This window comes from Embiotoca jacksoni, unplaced genomic scaffold (genome assembly GCF_022577435.1).
Source record: "Embiotoca jacksoni isolate LCO1_2020_lvr unplaced genomic scaffold, fEmbJac1.0.p SCAF_4, whole genome shotgun sequence".
NCBI classification, from domain to species: Eukaryota; Metazoa; Chordata; class Actinopteri; family Embiotocidae; genus Embiotoca; species Embiotoca jacksoni.
In genome coordinates, this window is record NW_027185392.1 from 21,180,173 (window position 1) to 21,201,028 (window position 20,856).

General features: G+C 41.6%; 3 protein-coding genes across 3 annotated transcripts; 1 reads left to right on the forward strand and 2 right to left on the reverse strand.

The window, feature by feature from the left end:
• Positions 1-5,313: 5,313 nt before the first annotated feature.
• Positions 5,314-11,135, reverse strand: wdr83os (WD repeat domain 83 opposite strand). The gene is made up of 4 exons (XM_069168294.1): positions 11,001-11,135; positions 9,597-9,702; positions 8,325-8,422; positions 5,314-5,745 (listed from the first exon to the last, which is right to left on the reverse strand). Exons 1-4 carry the CDS (start codon positions 11,048-11,050, stop codon positions 5,679-5,681), a joined length of 321 nt encoding a protein of 106 aa, XP_069024395.1. The 5' UTR covers positions 11,051-11,135; the 3' UTR covers positions 5,314-5,678.
• A 133-nt stretch (positions 11,136-11,268) lies between these two features.
• wdr83 (WD repeat domain containing 83) lies at positions 11,269-16,548 on the forward strand. Its single transcript, XM_069168191.1, has 10 exons — positions 11,269-11,387; positions 11,729-11,839; positions 12,112-12,232; positions 12,668-12,773; positions 12,915-12,963; positions 13,292-13,418; positions 14,189-14,256; positions 14,432-14,540; positions 15,199-15,313; positions 15,629-16,548. The coding sequence occupies exons 2-10, from the start codon at positions 11,737-11,739 to the stop codon at positions 15,782-15,784; spliced, it is 954 nt and encodes a 317-aa protein (XP_069024292.1). The 5' UTR covers positions 11,269-11,387; positions 11,729-11,736; the 3' UTR covers positions 15,785-16,548.
• A 764-nt stretch (positions 16,549-17,312) lies between these two features.
• LOC138208749 (persephin-like) lies at positions 17,313-18,207 on the reverse strand. The gene is made up of 2 exons (XM_069166851.1): positions 18,168-18,207; positions 17,313-17,779 (listed from the first exon to the last, which is right to left on the reverse strand). The coding sequence occupies exons 1-2, from the start codon at positions 18,205-18,207 to the stop codon at positions 17,313-17,315; spliced, it is 507 nt and encodes a 168-aa protein (XP_069022952.1).
• Between the last annotated feature and the right edge of the window lie 2,649 nt (positions 18,208-20,856).

Consider the following 20,856-nt stretch of genomic DNA (forward strand, 5'->3'; position numbering starts at 1 on the left):
TGTTAGGCTTGTTTAAGGCTAATTCATAATCACATTATTTGTCACTGAAAAATGATGTCCACGTTCATGTGTATGCATTTTCTTCACAGCAAATGATGTAAAGTTACTGAGCTGATGTTCCTCCAATAATGTGTTTAGTAAAGTGCGTTAAACGCAGCTGTCCTGCCCGGGAACATGCAGTCTTACCTGCCTGTCAGGTGCTCTGCTGTCCAGGGAGCACTAAATCTGCGGGCTCCTGTGACTCCAGACCCGCCCACCGGCTCTCCGGTGGCCCCGATGACCGGCTCACCTGACGGGCGGAGGCAGCTGGAAACCAGTCAGCGGACGGACTGGGACGACTGGACCGGCGGAGGAGAAGCAGAAACGAATTCGCCGCCGGAGGGGAGGGAAACTCCATGTTCACATCCAGAACATCCCGACAAAAGTGATGTCCGCCGTTGAGTGAAAGGCAGCGTGATGCAAACTAAAGAATAAATCCGAGAATATCGGGGACGCCAACACGGAGCTTTCAGCAGGGAAACTGGGAAGATGTGAGGGCGTTTTTCGATCCAGTCGCGGTCTGTTGTTCTTTAAAGGACGTTTGGGTCAGTTCCTCTTCTCCACCGGACTGCTCTCTCTCTCTCTCTCTCTCTCTCTCTCAGTCTCTCTCTCTCTTTCTCTCTCTCTTGCTCTCTCTCTCTCTCTCTCTCTCTCTCTCTCAGTCTCTCTCTCTCTCTCTCTCTCTCTCAGTCTCTCTCTCTCTTTCTCTCTTTCTCTCTTTCTCTCTCTCTCTCTCTTGCTCTCTCTCTCTCTCTCTCTCTCGCTCTCTCTCTCGCTCTCTCTCCTCTCTCTAACTTGCAGTCTTACTGTCTGTCTCACTACCTCCCTCTCCTCCTTTCACTCTACACTTCTTCATCCTCCTCCTCCTTCCTCTATATTCACATTAATTTAGCCTGATTGAAATCTTACAAGGTTTAGGTAAACTGTGTCCACACTGGTTGTCTTTATTGTATACAGAATTTGATGTTTTAAAGGTCCCATATTTCATACTTTTTCTGTCTTTTATTAGCAGTCTTTATATTCATAAGAAGAAATATTTGCAGTTTTTAGACCCAAAAGCGATCTCAATATTATTTTTACAGCTCCTCTCAATATTCTCTCAGGGGCTCAACCACTGGCAGCCTGTTTTCCTCTCATTAGTATCAGTAGCTCTCTCTTCTGATTGGTTCACCAGGCCAAGGGATTTATTTGGTCCACAACAAAGTGACCTCGGTTAGACAGCGGGCCATGCCGAGGGCCAACATGTGACACAAGTGTTAAATCCAAACAGCTGGTACAAATGGTATAGTTGCTAAACACGGAGTATATGTATTTCTCCTCGTACTGAGCATTTTGACACTTGCACAGTATTTATACAGCACTTAGACCTACTTAATCAAAACAGCAAAAAAAAAAATCTGAATTTGTACAATATAGGACCTTTAAATAATTTGCACCTTTATTGTTTGATTTACATCATATTAGTCTATATGATATATTGCTGTGCTGTAATTCGCCTCCTGCTGTGTCCCTATTACCTGTTTGTACATTCTTCAAGAGGAATATTCCACGTAGTTTCTATTGAGGTTTCTCTCCTCACTTCCCCTCCCCTCAGTTATTTGTTGTTGTTAGTATTTGTTGTTAGAGGTCTGCTATTGTCTGCTCGTTTGTTGAGATTAAGAACTCTTTTTGTCACGTCAGAGCAGCCTGGTAGTTCTCACACGTAGTTTTAGTTTCTTGGTCTGATCTGGTCCGTTTACAGGGTGTGTCTTTAAAAGAGAAAGTCATGAGATTAAGGAGGCACTTAAGAGAAATACCGAGATTATTTCAGGTTACTCGGCTAAAGCTGCAGCACCAATGTCACAGAGATCTGACTTTGTTTCTATTTTTTAGATTCATCGTCAAACTGTGATGAAGATGGAAAACTCACCTCATAATACTGGTGGCACTGTGCGCACACCAACATTTCAATGTTTTGTGCATAAATTTGCATTTCTGTATGTCTTTGTGTATTATGATATATACATGCTGTGCTGTGTATGACAGCCTGATGATGCAGGATGCCACACTCAGCATCTGTGTCACCAACAGTGCTGATGCTCCTGTCCAACAATGACACCTTACTCCTGAAAATTAAAGCCTCTAGCCCTCTTTTCACTCTCTAACACGCACATACGGGATTCAAACATTGCAGAGCTTGAATGCAGTTTAAAGTCATTTGAGGGTGCAGGAAGCAACTTGGGTTTCAGAGACTTACATGTCAAACATGTCCACTCAAGCAGTGCAAACAGGCACATGTATGCACTCTGCAAAAATGACACAAACTGTAGAGTTGGGCTTTTCCATCATCAACACACAGATCCATAAGGAGAGATTATTAGAAGTGAATACGTAATATTTATTGAAGTAATCAAAGTTGAACAATTAAAGACTGATGATAAGAGGCTTTGTATTGAGTGACGTCCCAAATGAAGGCAGGAGATAGGACAGGACCCCCCTGGAGCCGAGGCACTTGAGGTGGGAGCTGAGTAAGCAGATGTCAATTATATTTATATAGTGCCAGATCAGAACATACATCATCTCAGGGCACTCAACAGAGTAAGGTCCTTCCAACAGAGCCTTCCAACAGTATAGACAGGAACCCAACCATTCAACATTTCCCACATGAGCAACAGCTGGAAGGAAAAACTCCCTTTTAACAGGAAGAACCCTCCAACAGAACCCGACTCAGAGGTGGGCGGTCCTTTGCCTCAGCCAGTTGGGGTGAGGGAAGAGCGCAGATGTCCGATGTAAACTTCAGTTGAGGCTCCCTGGATAATCAGAAGGATGAGGTGGTGATGGGGAGGAGGAGGGTTGCGTGTTAGGAGGTCCGAAAGTCAGAATGACAGAATTACAATGATGTTGAATGAACAGAGACGAGAAAGTGATTGGCTCAAAAAGAGCAGACAAATCGTTGGGAAAATATGGTGGTGAAAAGATTATAAATATGAGATTTTGGCAGTTGTGCGAAAGGGGGCATGACAAAGAAAATAGAGCAGCAGGAACAGCAGATATTCACCTGAACAAAGATGAATCATGAGGGAACAGAGTTTCCTTTTTGAACTTGCCACATAAGCTTTATTAGCCTGTTCTTATGAACAGACTCCTCATTTTGTGTTGTTATGGTGATCTAAGACATGTGTACACATCAGAGTTTGGCCCTGTCTTATCAACCCTGATGAAGGAAGAGGCTCTGAAGAGTTCCCCTTTGTTATGTATTGGTTATGTGCATTTACACACTGTTAGAATGGTCATTGATGTTTGGTTTAAGTTAAACTGAGTAAACGTTACTTTGAGTAAAGTTTTCTTGTAGTGTTTTTAAATTCTGGCACATCCGGCAGACTGTAGGCAGAGGTAAAACTTTTAATCGGAACGAGCATTTAACATGAAATATTTCTTTATTCTAAAAAAAAAAAAAAAAACTTGGTCCTCCTGCAAAAGGAAACAATTAATACATACCGGAGTTATTTTGACAAGCATTTAAATGATTTTTTTTTCCAGTAACTGTCCTCCATTTCCCTTCAGCAAGGCATACCACTGCCTTCTACAGCCCGTTTCCAAAGCAGGATTTAAGCCAGGTGTAAAACTAAAAAAGAAAAATGTCTTGAGCAATTCACATTAGTAGGCTAAATATTTATGATTTTACAAAGCATGCCATATTTTTTCTTTGAGAAATACTTGATAATCTTCCTTCTTTAAATCAAAGCATTGCTGTAAATGGCCTGCTTTACAATACCAATGTGACAGGTAGATTTCTGAGGTGAATTGTAAGACGAGACGTCCATGTCCTCCTGTGGTTGTCAGGGAACTAACTGCTTAACTAACCAGAGGAAAGCATAATGCACTCACTTCCTCATAAGAAGTCATCCAAACAAGGCACATACGTGATACCAAATGAAGACTTTTGTAGACCGTGTTTGAAATCTGTGGCATTCACAATAAAATGAATGATTAATGATAATGGTTTATCCTGAATGGTCAAAAACACAGTAGCGCACCACCAACTCTTCTGACTGGCAACAGGAATATGTGTCAACAGATCGGGGCAACGCGGGGGGTCAAACCAGGTTTCAACAAAGTCTCTGTAAACTTCCATCTGCCACCCAACTAACCACATGTCTTCCCATCATCATTGAAGCAGTTACAAAGGGGAAACACCACTCCAGATGATTTGTTTTAATGTTTTCATCTATACAATATTAAAACTCCTTTAAAAACCTGAACTGGTGTTATTTACTGACAATTCATTAGAGTCTCATTCATTTGTGATACCAGTGTGCCCTCTAGTGTTAGACGGAGATGGAGGCTGGTTTCCCAGCAGTCTTCCTCCACTGTTCTCACTGGGCAGATCTATCAGAACAGAATAGTTAGATTGGATTTAATTAAAATCGTCTCCAACCCGTCACCTACTGAACTTTAGATCTACATTCAGCAAACTGTGACAGTTTTTAATATCCAAATTATGCAGCCCACCGATCAATGCTGACGATAACTGCTGACTCGGATAACTTCAACAGCCTCTCCAGCCTCTGATAGCAATCAACAACAAATGCACCGTTGTGACTGGGGCAGAAAGCGTGGCAAGACCACAACAATGGGATAAAGGGCATTGTTTAAGTTGCTAAAAGAACGAGTCAGTGAGCAGTTTGAGTCAGGACAAAATCAGGAGAAAATCCAGTGGAGTTGGCGTAAAATGTGGCTGCAAGCCAAGCAGCTTGGTGGCTGCAGTGGAGCCGGGCCTGCAGGGGAATGAATTATAAGCCACTAAATCAGCCTCACATCCAGCTGACTCCCCAACTTCATGTCTGTCATCAGGGGAGAGAGAGAGAGAGAGACAGACAGACACACACACACACACACACACACACACAGTGAATGGTGTAGGTGTCTGCATATGTTGTAGTCAGCGCCCTTACTAAATGAGAAACTGGAGAGGGATGCTTGTGACTGATGAGCAGATGTAACAGCTCCTCAACAGAGAAGTGTGTGATCTCAACATTTATTGTCAGTAGGGTGAGCTTTATGTCAACTTTTTTTACTTGACTGCAGAGAATATTGTTAAAGATTCCCAGCTTACTAAAACATCATGTTCCCAGCTTGTGATAGTCTTGTTGCAGGTGAACATAATTTGGACCCTAACTATCGTCTGTACATTGTTTAAATGATGAGTAAATGAAGTTAATCTTAAATAAAATTCATTTAAGATGATAAGCGAGTTTATTGTGGAGGTTTATGAGTGTCTAAGCACCAAATTAGCATTAAATAAAAGGTTTTTTAACAAGGTTTTAAAACCATTATATTTTATTTATGAAATTATGCAACAGATCAGCTGAACAGTAAAACTTCAAAGTTTTCATCAACAAACAGAAGACTTAGAAAAGGTTAAAAACAGAAAAAAAAAAAAAAGAACAAAGTCAAAGACATTTAATCTTTCCATCTTTGACGTAGTGTTCTCCTCATTGTCCACCTCTCCTGGACATTCGTTTCCTCTCTGTTCTTCTCTTTCTATCACATTATCTTCCTTTTTGTCTCTGCTTTTCCTCATAGATGGCCTGGGGGCTCAATCAGCTGTCTCGTCACCCCACAATTCACTTCTGCTCTTTTCTGAGATGGGCGTTTGGTTACCACGGCGGCGACATGGGCTGTGGGTTCTGGAGGTAGGACATCACAACTGCTGAGATGGATAGCCTGCAGACAGAGAAAAAGAAGGGAGAAAGCATCACGTAAAGATTGTAATTTCAGTTTTAATGACATTCTTTGCCGATAAGTTGGCATATTATAAAAATATTGCAGTTAAGCACTGGTGTGATGAGCGCTATAGTATTTCTGCATGGACCACACAAAACTGCTGTGGGGTTTATTCACCCAAATGTGTGATGGCAGATTCACCAGATGACCTGAATGACATACCTGCTTGTTTATCCAGTATAGGCACTCACCTCTGTTTAATAACACAGGGATACTTGAATGATATCTTGGCTATTGACCAATGTCCTAAAACTGGCCTTGAACCAGCGTCTACACACACACAAGGCTGGCGCATTAAATTCATCATGTGACACCATGTGCTGAGCCAAACGTTTTGTGTCACGAAGCTTTGAGTGCATCAAGCTTCTCTTTAATAGAACCTCATCGAGACAATGGACAAGGAGAATGCTGTCTGTCTGTGAAGCCTGGACAGGTGCCCTGCAGTCGGGCTATTTTATAGGCAAATGTACCGCCCAGAGGGTTCACACAGTTAAAAGCTTTTGGACATTAGAGTTGGCTTACACAGAGTCCCAAAAGCAGGGAGAAGAAAGGTCGAGCTGACGAATACATAATTCTAGACTTTAATGTAAACACATGCACTTTTTGTCATCACAGGAAAAAGGGACACATTTGAAACCAATGAGACACTACAGAGTCTCCTAGTTTGTCCAAAATATGGATATGGAAACGTACCGACTGGCACCTCAAACGCAGCCAGCCAGCACTCTATCCAGGCAGCTGGACATACCAACGTTAAACACAATGTTAAACCTGTAGCTGCGGTGCACAGACTGCATTTAAAAAATGGATGTACAGTGGAGGAAATCATTATTTCATCCCTTGCCGATTTTGTAAGTTTTCCCACTGACAAATAAATGAACGGTCTATAATTATAATGGTAGGTTTATTTTAACAGTGAGAGACAGAATTTAAAAAAAAAGAAAAGAAAATCACATCACATAAAATGTATAAATTGATTTGCATTTGATTGTGTGAAATAACTATTTGATCCCCGACAAACCAGCATGAATTCTGGCTCCCACAGACCAGTTAGATTAGTCCTCTCGCTGTAGGAAAGTACTCCGAATCTCAACTCGTTACCTGTATAAAAGACACCTGTCCACAGAATCAATCAATCAGATTCCAGAAGGCCGGAATGGGCTACAAGACCATCGGCAAGCAGCTCGGTGAGAAGGAGACAACTGTTGGTGAGATTATTCGGAAATGGAAGAAACACAAAATGACCATCGATCGCCCTCGGTTTGGGGCTCCATGGAGATCTGGCCTCGTGGGGTATCGATGATCGTGAGAAATGTGAGGGATCAGCCCAGAACTACACGGGAGGAACTTGTTAATGATTTCAAGACAGCTGGGACCACAGTCACCAAGACAACCATCGGTAACACACTACGCTGTGATGGATTAAAATCCTGCAGCGCTTCAAGGTCCCTCTGCTTAAGAAGGCACATGTACAGGCCCGTCTGAAGTTTACTAATGAACACCTGAATGATTCAGAGAACGCTTGGGAAAAGGTGATGCGGTCAGATGAGACCAAAATCAGGCTCTTTGGCATCAACTCGACTCGTCCTGTTTGGAGGAAAAGAAATGCTGAATATAACCCCAAGAACACCGTCCCCACCGTCCAGCGTGGAGGTGGACACATTATGCTTTGGGGGTGTTTCTCTGTTAAGGGGACAGGATGACTTCACCGCATCGAGGGGATGATGGACGGAGCCACGTACTGGGACATCTTGGGCGACAACCTCTTTCCCTCAACTAGGACACCGCAAATGGGTCATGGACGGGTCTTCCAGCACGACAATGACCCAAAACATACAGCCAAGGCAACAAAGGAGCATCTCAAGAAGAAGCACATTAAGGTCATTGAGTGGCCGAGACAGTCTCCGGATCTTAATCCCATAGAAATCTGTGGAGGGAGCTAAAGCGTCGAGTTGCCAAGCAACAGCCTTGAAACCTCAGGGATTTGGAGAGAATCTGCAAAGAGGAGTCGACCAAAATCCCTCCTGAGATGTGTTCAAACCTGGTGACCAACTACAAGAAATGGCGAGCAGCTTGCAAGGCAGCTCATTCGTGTGTGTGTGAACACGACTTTCAGACCGATGAGTTGATAAAGCGCCATACAAGTGCAGACCATTTACCATTTACCAACGTCATTTGCTAAATTAACTCTCTCTATACAGTTGGTACAGTCTGGTTGTCCATCCTAAAATAATTCCCCAAATTAACAAGATATTAGGCCGTGTCCAGTTTACAGTACAGATGGTGTTGTCTGGTGTCGTCTGTGTGCCAGCTTCTCTGTGCACAGCCGCTTCGCCAACATCGAGCAATAGTCTGCATGTGAGCTGAATAAGGGACATCTGTCAATTGTAGCTACAGAAAATACCCTGAACTAAATCAGTCTCTGAATGCACCTTAGTAACATGTTGTCTCACACACACCACCACGAGTAAACGATATACTGTGTTTATAAACCATACACACGTTGGTTGTATACTCACATGAAGCTGCTCATCATCTGTTTGGTGTCCTCTGAGCTTCTGGAGTTTGCGAAACTGATGAAAGAGCAGTAGACTGCGATCCAGGCGCACCACTTCAGCTGAAACACAAACACACAAGTTAGCTTTCATGGGCATCCAGACTGCTTCCATGTTTTAAAAAAGCTTATGCATAATATTAGAAAACTAAAAATTCTTTAAAGGGGAAACGTGTTTTCTGAGAGCGGAGAGACATTTGCTTGCGGGACAGAAAGATATTTTAGCAAAGATTAACAGGAATCGCTGAAGGGATAGATGGAGACTTAACGTCACAGCGGCTGAACAACAACAATCTGAAGCTCACATTATGATTAATTAGGGCAATGCCTCGTATCCTGGAAAGCACAAAGACACATGATGAGTGTGTCCCCCACAAACAGCACTCCAAGACAAGACTATTCTGAAAATGGTGGACCTGATACTCCATCATGGGTACCTACCCGATGTACAGTATGTTTGTTAGTTATTGTCATTGTTTTATACAGCACATGCAAAAAAATACAGTGTTTCCTGCATAAGACACAAAATCCAAGCCATTGCTTAATCTTTGCCACATGATGTTATTGTAAAGCAATTTTATTGTATTAAAAAAAAAGAAAGAAAAATGACTACGACAAATAAAAGTAGTTCTTATAAAGATATAAAGCTCGTCATTGAAATAAATTATCTACCACTGCACTGTGAAGCACAGTGTGCTGCCACCTCTTTTTTGTTGTGTTTATTGTGCCCTTGGTGCTGAAAGTCAGCAGTCACCCTTCATCCTTTCATCTAAAAAGGTGAGTTCACCTTTAATCTTCTAAATGGAACAATTGAAATGGACCAAGGTCTACCCTTAGGGGGCAACACATGTTTACTGGAGAGGACACAGGAGATGGGAGACACAGAGGTATAGTGTGTGTGTGTGTGTGTGTGTGTGTGTGTGTGTGTGTGCGTGCATGTGCGTGTGTGCGTGTATGTGTGTGTGTGTGTGTGCATGTATGTGTGTGTATGTGTGTGCGTGTATGTGTGCGTGTATGTGTGTGCGTGTATGTGTGTGTATGTGTGTGCGTGTATGTGTGTATGTATGTGTATGTGTGTGCGTGTGTGCATGTATGTGTGTGTATGTGTGTGCGTGTATGTGTGTGCGTGTATGTGTGCGTGTATGTGTGTGCGTGTATGTGTGTGTATGTGTGTGCGTGTATGTGTGTGCGTGTGTGTGTGTGTGTGTGGGGGGGGGGGGGGGGGGGTGGTGGTCACCTTGAGCATCAGTCCACACATGCTGAAGATCATGCCGAGCAGGTTCATGTAGTCAGGAGTGGGGTCCTCCAGGGTGGGGTTGGTGTCTGTGCTGGGGGGCTTGTACCTGCCACACCACAAATATATGTCCACCAAACAGATCATGTAAGATTTTTTTACCAATGACATTGGATGACATGTGGGTTCCTGTCATGGTTAAAAAAAACTAGTCCTACGTTCCTACAACAATATTACATGAAACCCATCTGTGTTGGCTGACCATCTAATTCCACCTAATCTCTTCAGGTGGGCATTAAATGGAGCACTGTAATGGCCTCCACTCCTCTGGGGGAGATCTCCAACAGATTTTAGGACCTGACGACAGAGATGTTCTCCCATTCAGCCACAAGAGCATTAATACAAAGGCTAGATTGCAGTTGCCGGTACGGTTCATCCCACAGGTGCTGGATGGGGCTGAAGTCAGCGTTATGACTTCAGACTTTCAGACCCCAAACTGGGAAAAACATTGTTTGTGGACATGTAAAAAAGGGAATCGTCATATCTGGAAACTTGCAACAGATCTCGATCCTGACCTTATTATTGTATTCTGAGTTGATATTGGTCAATCAGACATATTTCTATTGGCATACATTTAATATGAAAACTTTGTATTACTGAATACAATGCAGAAACATATGCCTGGGGTAATTAAGAAACTGTTGTATCTGTATGTTTTTGTGTTTCTTTATTTCTCTATAATTATTCGTCTGTTTGAATTGGTTTAATCCGGTCTGATGCTGTGCAACACTTTTTTCGACTCTTGCCGTACACGCAAAATAAATCAAACTTGACTTATTCCTTGTGAAGATCACAGTTTTAATGCGCTAATGTGATGTTGGACAACAAAGTGTAAAACATCCTACTTCCTTTGTGTTTCAGTCACTATATCTGTCACGTGTTTTTAACCTCCTAATGATGGTGTTGGTATTTCAAAGACAAACCTTAAACAACAGGACAACCAGTCAAAAGTCAGTTTTGACAAAAACCTTGAGGCTCATTGTGTTTTTGTTGATATCCAGCCGACTGTCACCGGATCTGCTGCTGCTGTCATTTGTGAAATCTTGGCCCCTTTATGGAAAGTGTTTCTAGTTGAGGGCTCATAAATACAACAGGAAATGACAACTGACTGACACAAGGTGTCAAACACAGATGAGCGGATTTGCTTGAACATGATCCGACAACATAATAACGTAATGATGTCATGTTCACCTTTTCAAGGTGTACATGAAGTCCCAGAGCTAATGCTAATCTCTTCAGGCTGCACTCCTGATCTGTGATGAAGGGTCAGCTAGCTGTTAGCTGCCGCTAACGGAGCTATTCGGACAGCAACATTTGTCAAATACAGATTTTCTGTTAAATACTCACCTTAAAATCTTATTTTGCCTCCTCGGATCTGACATATTGTTTAAAGACATTATAAATCACAATGTGGAGAAATATAAACTGTAGTAACCGACAGACAGCTGACTCGCCTCTCTTGAAAGTAGTGGAAGCGTGGAGGAGTCGTTTCCGGTGTACTTCAAAATAAAAGTTTAGCGTAATGCACAAGGCGACGTGAGACGGGTAAAAGACTGTCGAACTTTTATTTTGACAGGAGTTTTAATCCCAGTGTGCATTGCGCGTTGTAGTAGAAATGCTTGTTGAGGTGAATGGCAGGATTATCTGATGGTCGCAAACTGCGAAACAACTTCTTTTACTGTTTGAATATTCGCTTCGGGAACAGCAACGAGCCACTTCCATGAAATCAATCGAGTAAGTTAACAAAATGAGTTCAATTTAATGCTGCTCAGTAAAACCCGCTAACGTGTTGTTTTGTCCACACGATGCTGTGGTTGAGCTGTGGAGGTGTGAAGGAGACGTGACCGGTGTTGCCGATAAACTTCCGTCATTTTATGTTGTTGTTTATTAACGTACATGAGGTTTTATGAAAGCCGGTTGAATGCATTGATTTCTACGTGACTAGAACTTCTTCACCTAACTTGGGTTTACCGCTGAAGCACACATGGCTGGAGCAGGACGTTGTCCTGTAGCTGACAGGTGCGTGTGGTTTTATGTTATTATTATTATTATGATGTATTTATTTTTCCACACAGGTTATGTGATGACGTTTCCTCAGCCCAGACCTCAGGCTCCTCAGCTTCCTCAACATCTCCTCAGGACCATCGACTGTAAGCAAGGAGCTGTCAGGGCTGTCCGCTTCAACGGTGAGGCGAAATGTGTTTTATCCTAAAGTTGAGACTGTTGAGCTATTACCATTTAAATCGCTTGCTATAATAGCTGGCCCCCATATAAAAACATGTCTATTCTAACAATTGACCTGTTCAGTTAACTACAAGGGAAATACATTATCTCTCTTGTTGTCGTTGTCAGGCATTTTATTTAGTCAGAGCAGGCAGCCTGAGTGTGAACCCTCTATCGCCCATTACATACCATTAGCTCATACCTTCCTCTGTCTCGTGTCTCCCTGCTTGGCCAGCTGATGGGAACTACGTGCTGTCTTGTGGCAGTGACAAATCTTTAAAGCTGTGGAGCGTGAGCCGAGGGACTCCGCTGAAGACGTACAGTGGCCACGGTTACGAGGTTCTGGATGCTGATGGGTGAGACAATCGTCACAGATACTACACTGCATCAGTGAAATGCTCATTCTGCAATATAGAGTTAAACATTGCAAAACGAATTAGTGTGAACACACAGAGAACGAAGAACTGCTGACGAATGCTGCGGAAGAGACACACACACACACACACACATATATATATATATATATATATATATATATATATATATTTCCTGCATAGAAAAGTCTGAAACACCCAGACAACCTGTACCATCAAAGAGGAATTTGCTTGACTGCTATCTAATATGATATGATATGTTAAGGCTATGCTTTACTGCACCCACAAAGTCACCATCAAGTTTTGTTTTCTAACTCTGCTGCATATTATTTCCATTATTTATTTGGTCCACCACTCTACAACTCTCTCCCCCTGCATGAAATAACAGAGCATTTTTCTCATTGGCTGCCTCTTCAGTTCCTATGACAACAGCCAGATCTGTACCTGTAGCTCTGACAAGACCGTGATTCTGTGGGACGTCGCCACAGGCCAGGTCACACGCAAACTCAGAGGTCACGCTGGGGTCAGTTTGAGCTCTGTTTGTTTTTCTTTGTCATGTCATTTCATTTGAAAAGTCTTTAATGTTTGTTTTTTTTTGCTGCTCATGCATAGTTTAACTTGGTTCATTTGTTCAATGTCTCATTGTCTTGATTTCCTTTGACAGAAAGTTAACTGTGTGCAGTTCAATGAGGAGGCAACTGTCATCTTGTCAGGTGAGTTTTCTGTTGCATAAAATGCTCAGTAAATTTATGTACTGCACCTGTTGTACATATATTTACTTTGTGGATGTTGTAGCTTGTGTCTGGTATCGCTTCTATATTATCAGAGATTCAGTGTCATTTATGGGACATTTATTGTGCTATAATGCTCCTGAAGTCAAATGTTTACATTTCCACGCTATAATTATCTAACTTTATCCAATAACTAACCTAATGGTGTTCTAGTATTTACTCAGTACATGTGTATACTAAGTTATTAGTGGTCTGGGTATGCATGTATTTGCTGTGTGTTCTACATGGTGTGTGTTTTCTCACCCTTCAGGGTCCATAGATGGGACGGTGCGCTGCTGGGACACCAGATCCAGACGATTTGAACCCATTCAGGTTCTAGACGAAGCTCGCGACAGCGTTAGCAGCATCAAGGTGGCACAGCATGAGCTGCTTACCGGGTCAGCGCAGTAGACGTAGAACTCTTTCTTACACCCACCGCAAAGCAGCACAGAGAGCAACCCGAGGGTCTTTCCTAGTTTTAGACTAATTTAGTTGTCATATTCCCATCCAATGCGCATGTTGTTTAAAAAGGAAATGTACTCGCACCCGTCTGAGTGCCCATAGGTGTGTTGGTTTTAAAATGAGGTGTGGTCCGGCACATTGTTATCTTGTGGCTGTGGAAAGTGATTCTGTTCTTAACAAACAAAAACCTGATCTTAAGTTAGTGACGCAGTGTTTTACTGTTATTTTAAGGGAGCACCAAAAAGACTAAAATGTGCTTACGTAGGCGGCTGCTCAAGGTACATGCACGCTGCAGATTATTATTGTAAACATCAATCTGTGCACAAGCAACTCTTCAGAGAGGTGTTTTTACTTTCTACTTGACAAATCCCCAAGATGCCCTGACAGGTTTTTTTTGTTTTTTTTAAGTGAATGGGAAATGACAGTTTTATTTTCATGTTACACCCAAAACACACCCATGATTAATTTAGAGACCCCTTTAAAACATGAGACTTACTTTGTGCTCTGATTACCTGCTGTTAAACTTTCAAAAGTGGATTTTGACATGCCCTAAATGCACTCGTGCTGTGTGCTTTACACCGTGCACTTCAAAACAATGTATCCACAGTTTTACTATCTCTAAACTTGGCTTCCTACCACTTACGCAGAAGGGAGATTTTTTTGTTTTTGCTCTGGCAGTTTTTAAAAATATCGATCTTGGGTTCAGGTCGGTGGACGGCAGAGTGAGGCGCTACGACCTGAGAATGGGACAGCTGCATGTTGACTTCATCAGCAGTCAGTAATCTTTTTTATGCTATCTTTTCAACATTCATGAAGCATAATGACAATAATTGTTACTGTTATTATGAATAACAGTTGCAGAAGCAGCATTAGTTAGACTCATTGTTGTAGTGATGAGAGGAAGTGAAAATGCAGAGCCCTGTGTCTTGTGTGTTTCCGTATGTTGCAGGTCCCATTACATGTGTGTGTTTCAGTCAAGACGGTCAGTGCACCCTGAGCTCCAGTTTAGATTCAGCAGTCCGACTTCTGGATAAAAGCACCGGGGAAATGCTGGGAGAGTGAGTGCTGTTCACCTGAGTTTACTGCCATCACATTATACACTAATACAATATCATTTTGGAAGGTTGTGTTTCTGATATTATAAAACACCTTTGAATTGTATATAAAGAAGGGTCGTGCATAAAGTAAAAATACTGTTTGCATTGTAAAAGGTTCATAGTTTTAATTGCATTGAGGCACTTAGCAGCTCATTTGCATTTTCTTTCAGTATTTCTCTTGTGGTGAACGGTGTCCTGTTGCCACAGCAACACAGCACATTTTAGATTCAATAGGACATCCCATTTTTGTGTGAATCACTTCTCACTCTAAACATGCTCTTTTGTCAAATTCCGCAAACAACAAAATCAATGGTCAACATCTTAAAAAGTAACATATCACAGTGAAAACATATTCGAGATAGAATGGTTGAATCATATTAATCTGTGTAAGACAGTTTAATCATCCAATGAGTAAAACCTTTTGAACAAATGATTTAAATACTACTAAGGGAAATCTCAGAAATTACCATCCAGTTGAACACAACTGAACATCATGGGATTCAAAAGGGTGGAATCTGCTGATTGTGAACAGGTTTCCATTATTCTGTCCACCCCCTGCGGTGTTTTATGTCTGTAAAGTTTATTGTTACGACGTTAATGTTGAAGTTTGATTGTATAGGTTTACAGGACACACGATGAAAGGCTACAAGCTGGACTGCTGCCTGTCTAATAAAGACACCCACGTCCTGAGTTGCTCCGAGGACGGACACGTTTACTGCTGGGACCTGGTGGAGGTTCGTAGGCATTTACATTTGTTTCCAAGCATAATAACACGCAGGTTAAACAGTGGACAGAAATAAACTAGAGTGCACTCAGAGCAAACCTCCCCCAGTGCTAAACAGCTCTTCATCATGCAGAACTTGCTTGATTTTATGACAGAATAACACGTGGAGTTAAATAGTGGAGTTAGTTGTCAAACACGCGAGTCCCAATCCATGGCTTAAATAAATGTATACTTACAAAAAGCTGTTTTTACACCATCTTTTACCCAAATGATGTCATTGAAAAATAAAGTGCAGTGAAATGTTTTTGCGCCTCTCACTTCCCAGGGGTCTTTGTCCTTGAAGCTGCCTGTGGGGAAAGCAGTTGTCCAGTCATTGTCCTTCCACCCCTCAGAGACCTGCCTCCTCACTGCCATGGAGGGCCGGGTCCAGGTGTGGGGGGCGGAGCCAGAGGAGACACAAGAGGATGCGATGGTTACATAGAGATGCTGGAAGTAGTCATGAGCTCCATTTGCGTTCTAGTTGGACTTTACTTCCTATTACTCCGATAACGTCAGGTCTGCCTGATAATCCTAACGGTGGTATGAACACATCTTACAGCAACATGAACATGGAGCCATTTGAGGTTTTTGCTACTGGACTCAGCAGTAAATATTAAGCGTGTCCAGCAGAACCTGTGCGCTGACATACTTGACAAATGTGTTTAGTTGTGGGTCAGAACAAAGTGCGTGTGCCACAGCCATGATTTACCGCAGGCAAAAGGAAAATAATAAAAGTTCCTACACTGATCATTGTTTCTTTTTGTGTGTTGGTTTGGTTGAAAATTTCATATTCACAAAACATGAAACTGAATCAGAAAATATCAACAGCTCAACTTGAATAAAATCATAACTGGAGTTTATTTAAACCGTACAAACAGCTAAGGCAAAAAAAGATGGAAACAAGTTTATGATTTATTTGGTCAAAAATGAGTTACATCTGTTTTTATGGCTGTTAGTGGTACAAAGATTTAGTTCTCCAGAAAGGAAAGCAAGTCTTGAACAAACCAGCTGACACAAATACTAAAACAAAATTTAAAAAAAGATGTTGAACTTTGGTTGACAGACGTACAAAGTATATAATCCCCAAGTGCATCTAATTTTAATTCATTAGTTAACCAGAAAAGTTTACAAAATGATCAAGGACTTGGATTTTTGTACGTGTATCAAAGATTTAGACATTTTTATATGAACACTTTGATTAAACTGTGCAAATGAAACCACATCATGTATTTTGTCTTTTTACACCAATGAAACAGCCATAAATGCTGTTGTGTTCTATACATGTTTATTTTTTTTTTTATCAGGGACACACAATGAACATGGAAATAGCACATTATGAAATAAGTTAATCAGCATGACAAAAAACGCATCAAATAAATAAATAACTTATCTTGCATAAATACATTTTTAACTGTGGCTAGACTGTTTAAAGTCTTAATTGTAAATAATTTCAATCAGCAGCGTTTGTGGAACCATAAGGTGTTTCTACGCAGCTCCGTACACATTTGTTCTCGTTAACCCCACAATTACACTGAAGCCTTTAATAATGACATGTCTGATTATTTACAAAAATGATCAAGTGGTTGCTGTAGAATCAGATTTAATTTTAATTAGTTACATTATAAAATAAAATAAAGGGTATTTACATTTGAAGAGCTCACTTTTATAGAGCTCATGAAATGAAGTTGCAGTCAAACATTTCAGTCAACTATTGGTTTTTGAAGGTTTTCACCCCAAAAAACCTGAAAAACTGCTTCATTTTGTGCTTATGGATTTTGACATGAGTAACTTCATAAGAACTGGTTTCAGCTTCCTCAACAGTATGTCAGATTGGAATTAAAATCTTCTTCTCCAGACGTTACAAGATAACCTGTCAGCAAAATTGTCCCGTCTGAGTAGCTTTGTCTTTTCAGACCGTCTTACACCCCGACCCGCTCACCTCCCCTCTTTACCCGTGCACACTGAGCCGTCTATCCCACGCAGCTGCAGCCCGCAGCTGACAGCTTCTCCACCTTGTGCCAGCGATGCGAGTTATCGAGGAAGGCCATGTCCTCGTGGTGGGTGGGCCTGCAGCAGGGTGCGTTGTGCCACAGCTCCCCAGGCGCCGGGTGGGGGAGCACTCCACTGAGCAGCAGGTTGGTGAGGGTGAGGTCGTGGTTGGAGCGAACATGGGGACACGTCCCGCTGCAGTACTTGAATAGGACCGTCTCATCTGAGTCGTACCCAAGTCCCAGGTCTCGAACCTGCAGCAGGATGGAGCGCAGGCCACACTGGGAGTCGAGAGCGGAGCGACGAGACCGCACTGGGATCGGGACGATGGGATCGGGAGATGTCCCGACTCCAGAAGCTTCTGTTTGGCTCTCTTCTGCAGCTGGATGTCCGTTGCTGCTGTCCTCATCTGGAGACATGTGTGGAGATGCTGTTTCTCGTTTCTGATCTGGAAAAGAGTCATTCATACATGTGCAAAATTACTGGCATATTCATTTATATTTATGCTGTTCTCAAAGCAAAAGGTCATAGGTCAAAACCTTCCATTCAGCCTCCACTTACCAATCAGTGATCTCAGCCAGTGGCCCTCTCCACTCTGGATGCAGAAAAGAATCACAACAAGCTTCAACAGGGACATCATCGCCGGAGTCTGCTCTTCGTCTTTGCTCAAAATGAACCAGACACGTCTGTGTTTCTATTTCTGCAAGGGATGCTTAAGATGCAGACGAGTCACGACCTCCAATATATAGCCCTTGGAGATGCAGGGATGAGACAGGGAGGGGTAGGGGGGGAGACAGACACTAACCCGTTACTTGCCAACAGACTATCCCACTCACCTGAGCCTGACAGGGAGCGGAGGCGGGCAGACGGGCGCATGACCCAGAATTTGTCCTGTTGGGATTATCTCATTGATGTAAATCACTGGTTTATTGGTGAGTTTCCCCAAAATGTTTAGCCAGAGGATGCTGGACACTAGCAATATGGATTCCCATAGCTGCAGATGAGTGGACAGTGATGTCACTTTGATGATGCTGAGAAGTATGTGTGATAAAGGAATCAGCAGATATGCAGCTAGACAGACATGGTGAAAAGGCCGACAAGCAGACGCCAAGAAGAACATTCATAGACATAATTTCAACACATAAACAGAAAATATCCTCGTAGGAAAGAAAAGAAAGAACTGAGGTGAAAACCTCCAAAAGGCAGTTTGAGACATTGTGGAAAAGATGTACTTTAGGCCTCTGCTGTGTTCTTCTTTTTGTCACTTTTCATGATCTAAATGTTACATCGTCGGGTCAAAGACTTCAGAAGGTTAAACACCAAAGAGGAAAAGAAGGTTATAATTAGAACACAACAAGCTTCAGCAGACATTCCACAAAGGGCCACTCGTCCTGAGCCGCTCCATAAATTGAGGGATTTCATTAGCAATGTGTGGCTGACATGGAGAATATGTAGAATGTGTATTATGCAATGGTTGTAGGGCAGTCAGTGGAATTTGTAATTTGTAAGTTGTAAGTGCATATTTGGACCCTGTATCTGCCATCCAGGTGCAGCGCAAACACCTCTGTGCACTTTATTTAGCAACTGATATTATTCAGACTGAACATATGAAATTAGTACAAATGAATTTGTACCTTGCCAAACATTTGGATGCTATTCTGGAGGTCAGTTTGACATTTTGTCATGGCTTACCGGACCTGCAAAAATGTTATTCATTTCAAATGGAAACTTGCAATATTTAACAATTACATTTCATTATCCTAAATGTTTACTATGTCCAAACACTACATATGATTGTAAACACTGATTATTGTTGACACCTATTTTTGTCTGTCCCACGAACTAAAATAGGCGACCCTCCAATTCTAATCTGTTTTCAGAATTGTTTTCATTAAGAATTGTTTTTAAGTGACAGTGTGCCTGCATTTGGCCTCTGCAAACAAAGAAGGGCTCCATTTTCCTTTGTGTCGCTTTTAATGTCCCTGTGAGTATTCTGGAACAAAACAATATATGGGTGATACAGGGTTATTCTTTTTTCTTTTTTTTTTTTGCATGGGACAAAATATTTGTTAACCAGTACAATCACAGTTATCTTTCTGGGGTCACAGCTCATTTTGTTCATTCAGAGGCCATCTGCTTCTAAGTTGATCAACTCTTGGAGAAAATCAGCACTGTCTGTCTTTCACTGTAAATTCATTGAAAATTGTCCAAAGTACTGACTGGAGCTTGAGAGGGCACCTTGTTTTGAATGTGCATTCTCTTATATTCCAAAGAAAGGGATGCAAGACATTTTGATAGCATGGCAAAGCCATTACACAGCCAGCTCTAAACCAACCTGCCTGCCTCCTGAGGGAGAGTGCAAGTACATTAAGATAAGACAAATAGATTCCGTTTTTAGTCACTGAGGGACATTTTCTTGATTCTCAAATGCTGTCCTGGCTTTTTAATGCAATTTTGCAAATTGTATTGTAATGGGATTGTTTAAAAGAAAAAGCTCACAAACAGCAAAGACGTATTGGTTATTCAGGCACACTAATTCACTCAGACTGTTCTTGTTAGACAGATAATAGCAGAGAGATGACCGGGTAAAGGAGGTCGACGCAGACCAGGACAGTGTACTACATGGTCAACTCCTAGACCTTCAAGGACTTTGATTCTGAGGACATTTAAATACATACACTGTGTAAAGGGCAACACACAATGGTCAGGATAAGTGTACATTTAGAAGACAAGTGTTTCAAGTGTTTTCCTTCAGACTGATGATGTATTCACCATTAAAATATCAAAAAAGACAACTAGTAAGATAAAAACAGGAAAAGAGAGGTCAAACAGAAACATGGGTAAAGAAAGCATGGTGAAGAAGAGTGAGTCATACAATACAAAAAGAACAAAATATGCATTACAATGCAGGCAATGAATACTGTAATCATAACAAGGAGCATTCCTTCTACTGAGTTTTCCTAATACTTGAGGCCTGGCTTCACTTAGTTATATTTAGACAAGAGGAGTGTGTCAAGTGAGATTTTAACTTTATGTATTACTGTTAAACAGACCCATTTCTCATGTATTACAGCTCTGTTGATGTGAATTACAAGGAATCATCTCTAAATCTTGAACTAATAATGGCCCCAAAAATGTACTGCCAGGAATTCTTGGAAAGATAATGTTTTGCAGCCTGCACTTGATGGCTAATTTGAATGAGAAATGACTACATACTCTATTCTTAAACAAGCTTTTAAACAGTAATAACCGATACTGGACAATAATACATGATTAGTCTGGTTCTGATTATTATTTTATGCTTACAAACAATAATTATATACTGTAACTTGTCCTCGTGGACTGTCTGCTGAATGTTAATCAATAACCCTTTTATGTCTTCCCCTCCATTCATTCCCTTTTATCTCAATTCTTTAAAAGAAGTCTGTAACTGGGCGCTAATTAAAACAGTTTTAATTCAATTTCAAACATGTAAATGCTCCCCTAAACACAATGCTGTACAGACAAACTGGGATATTCATAATA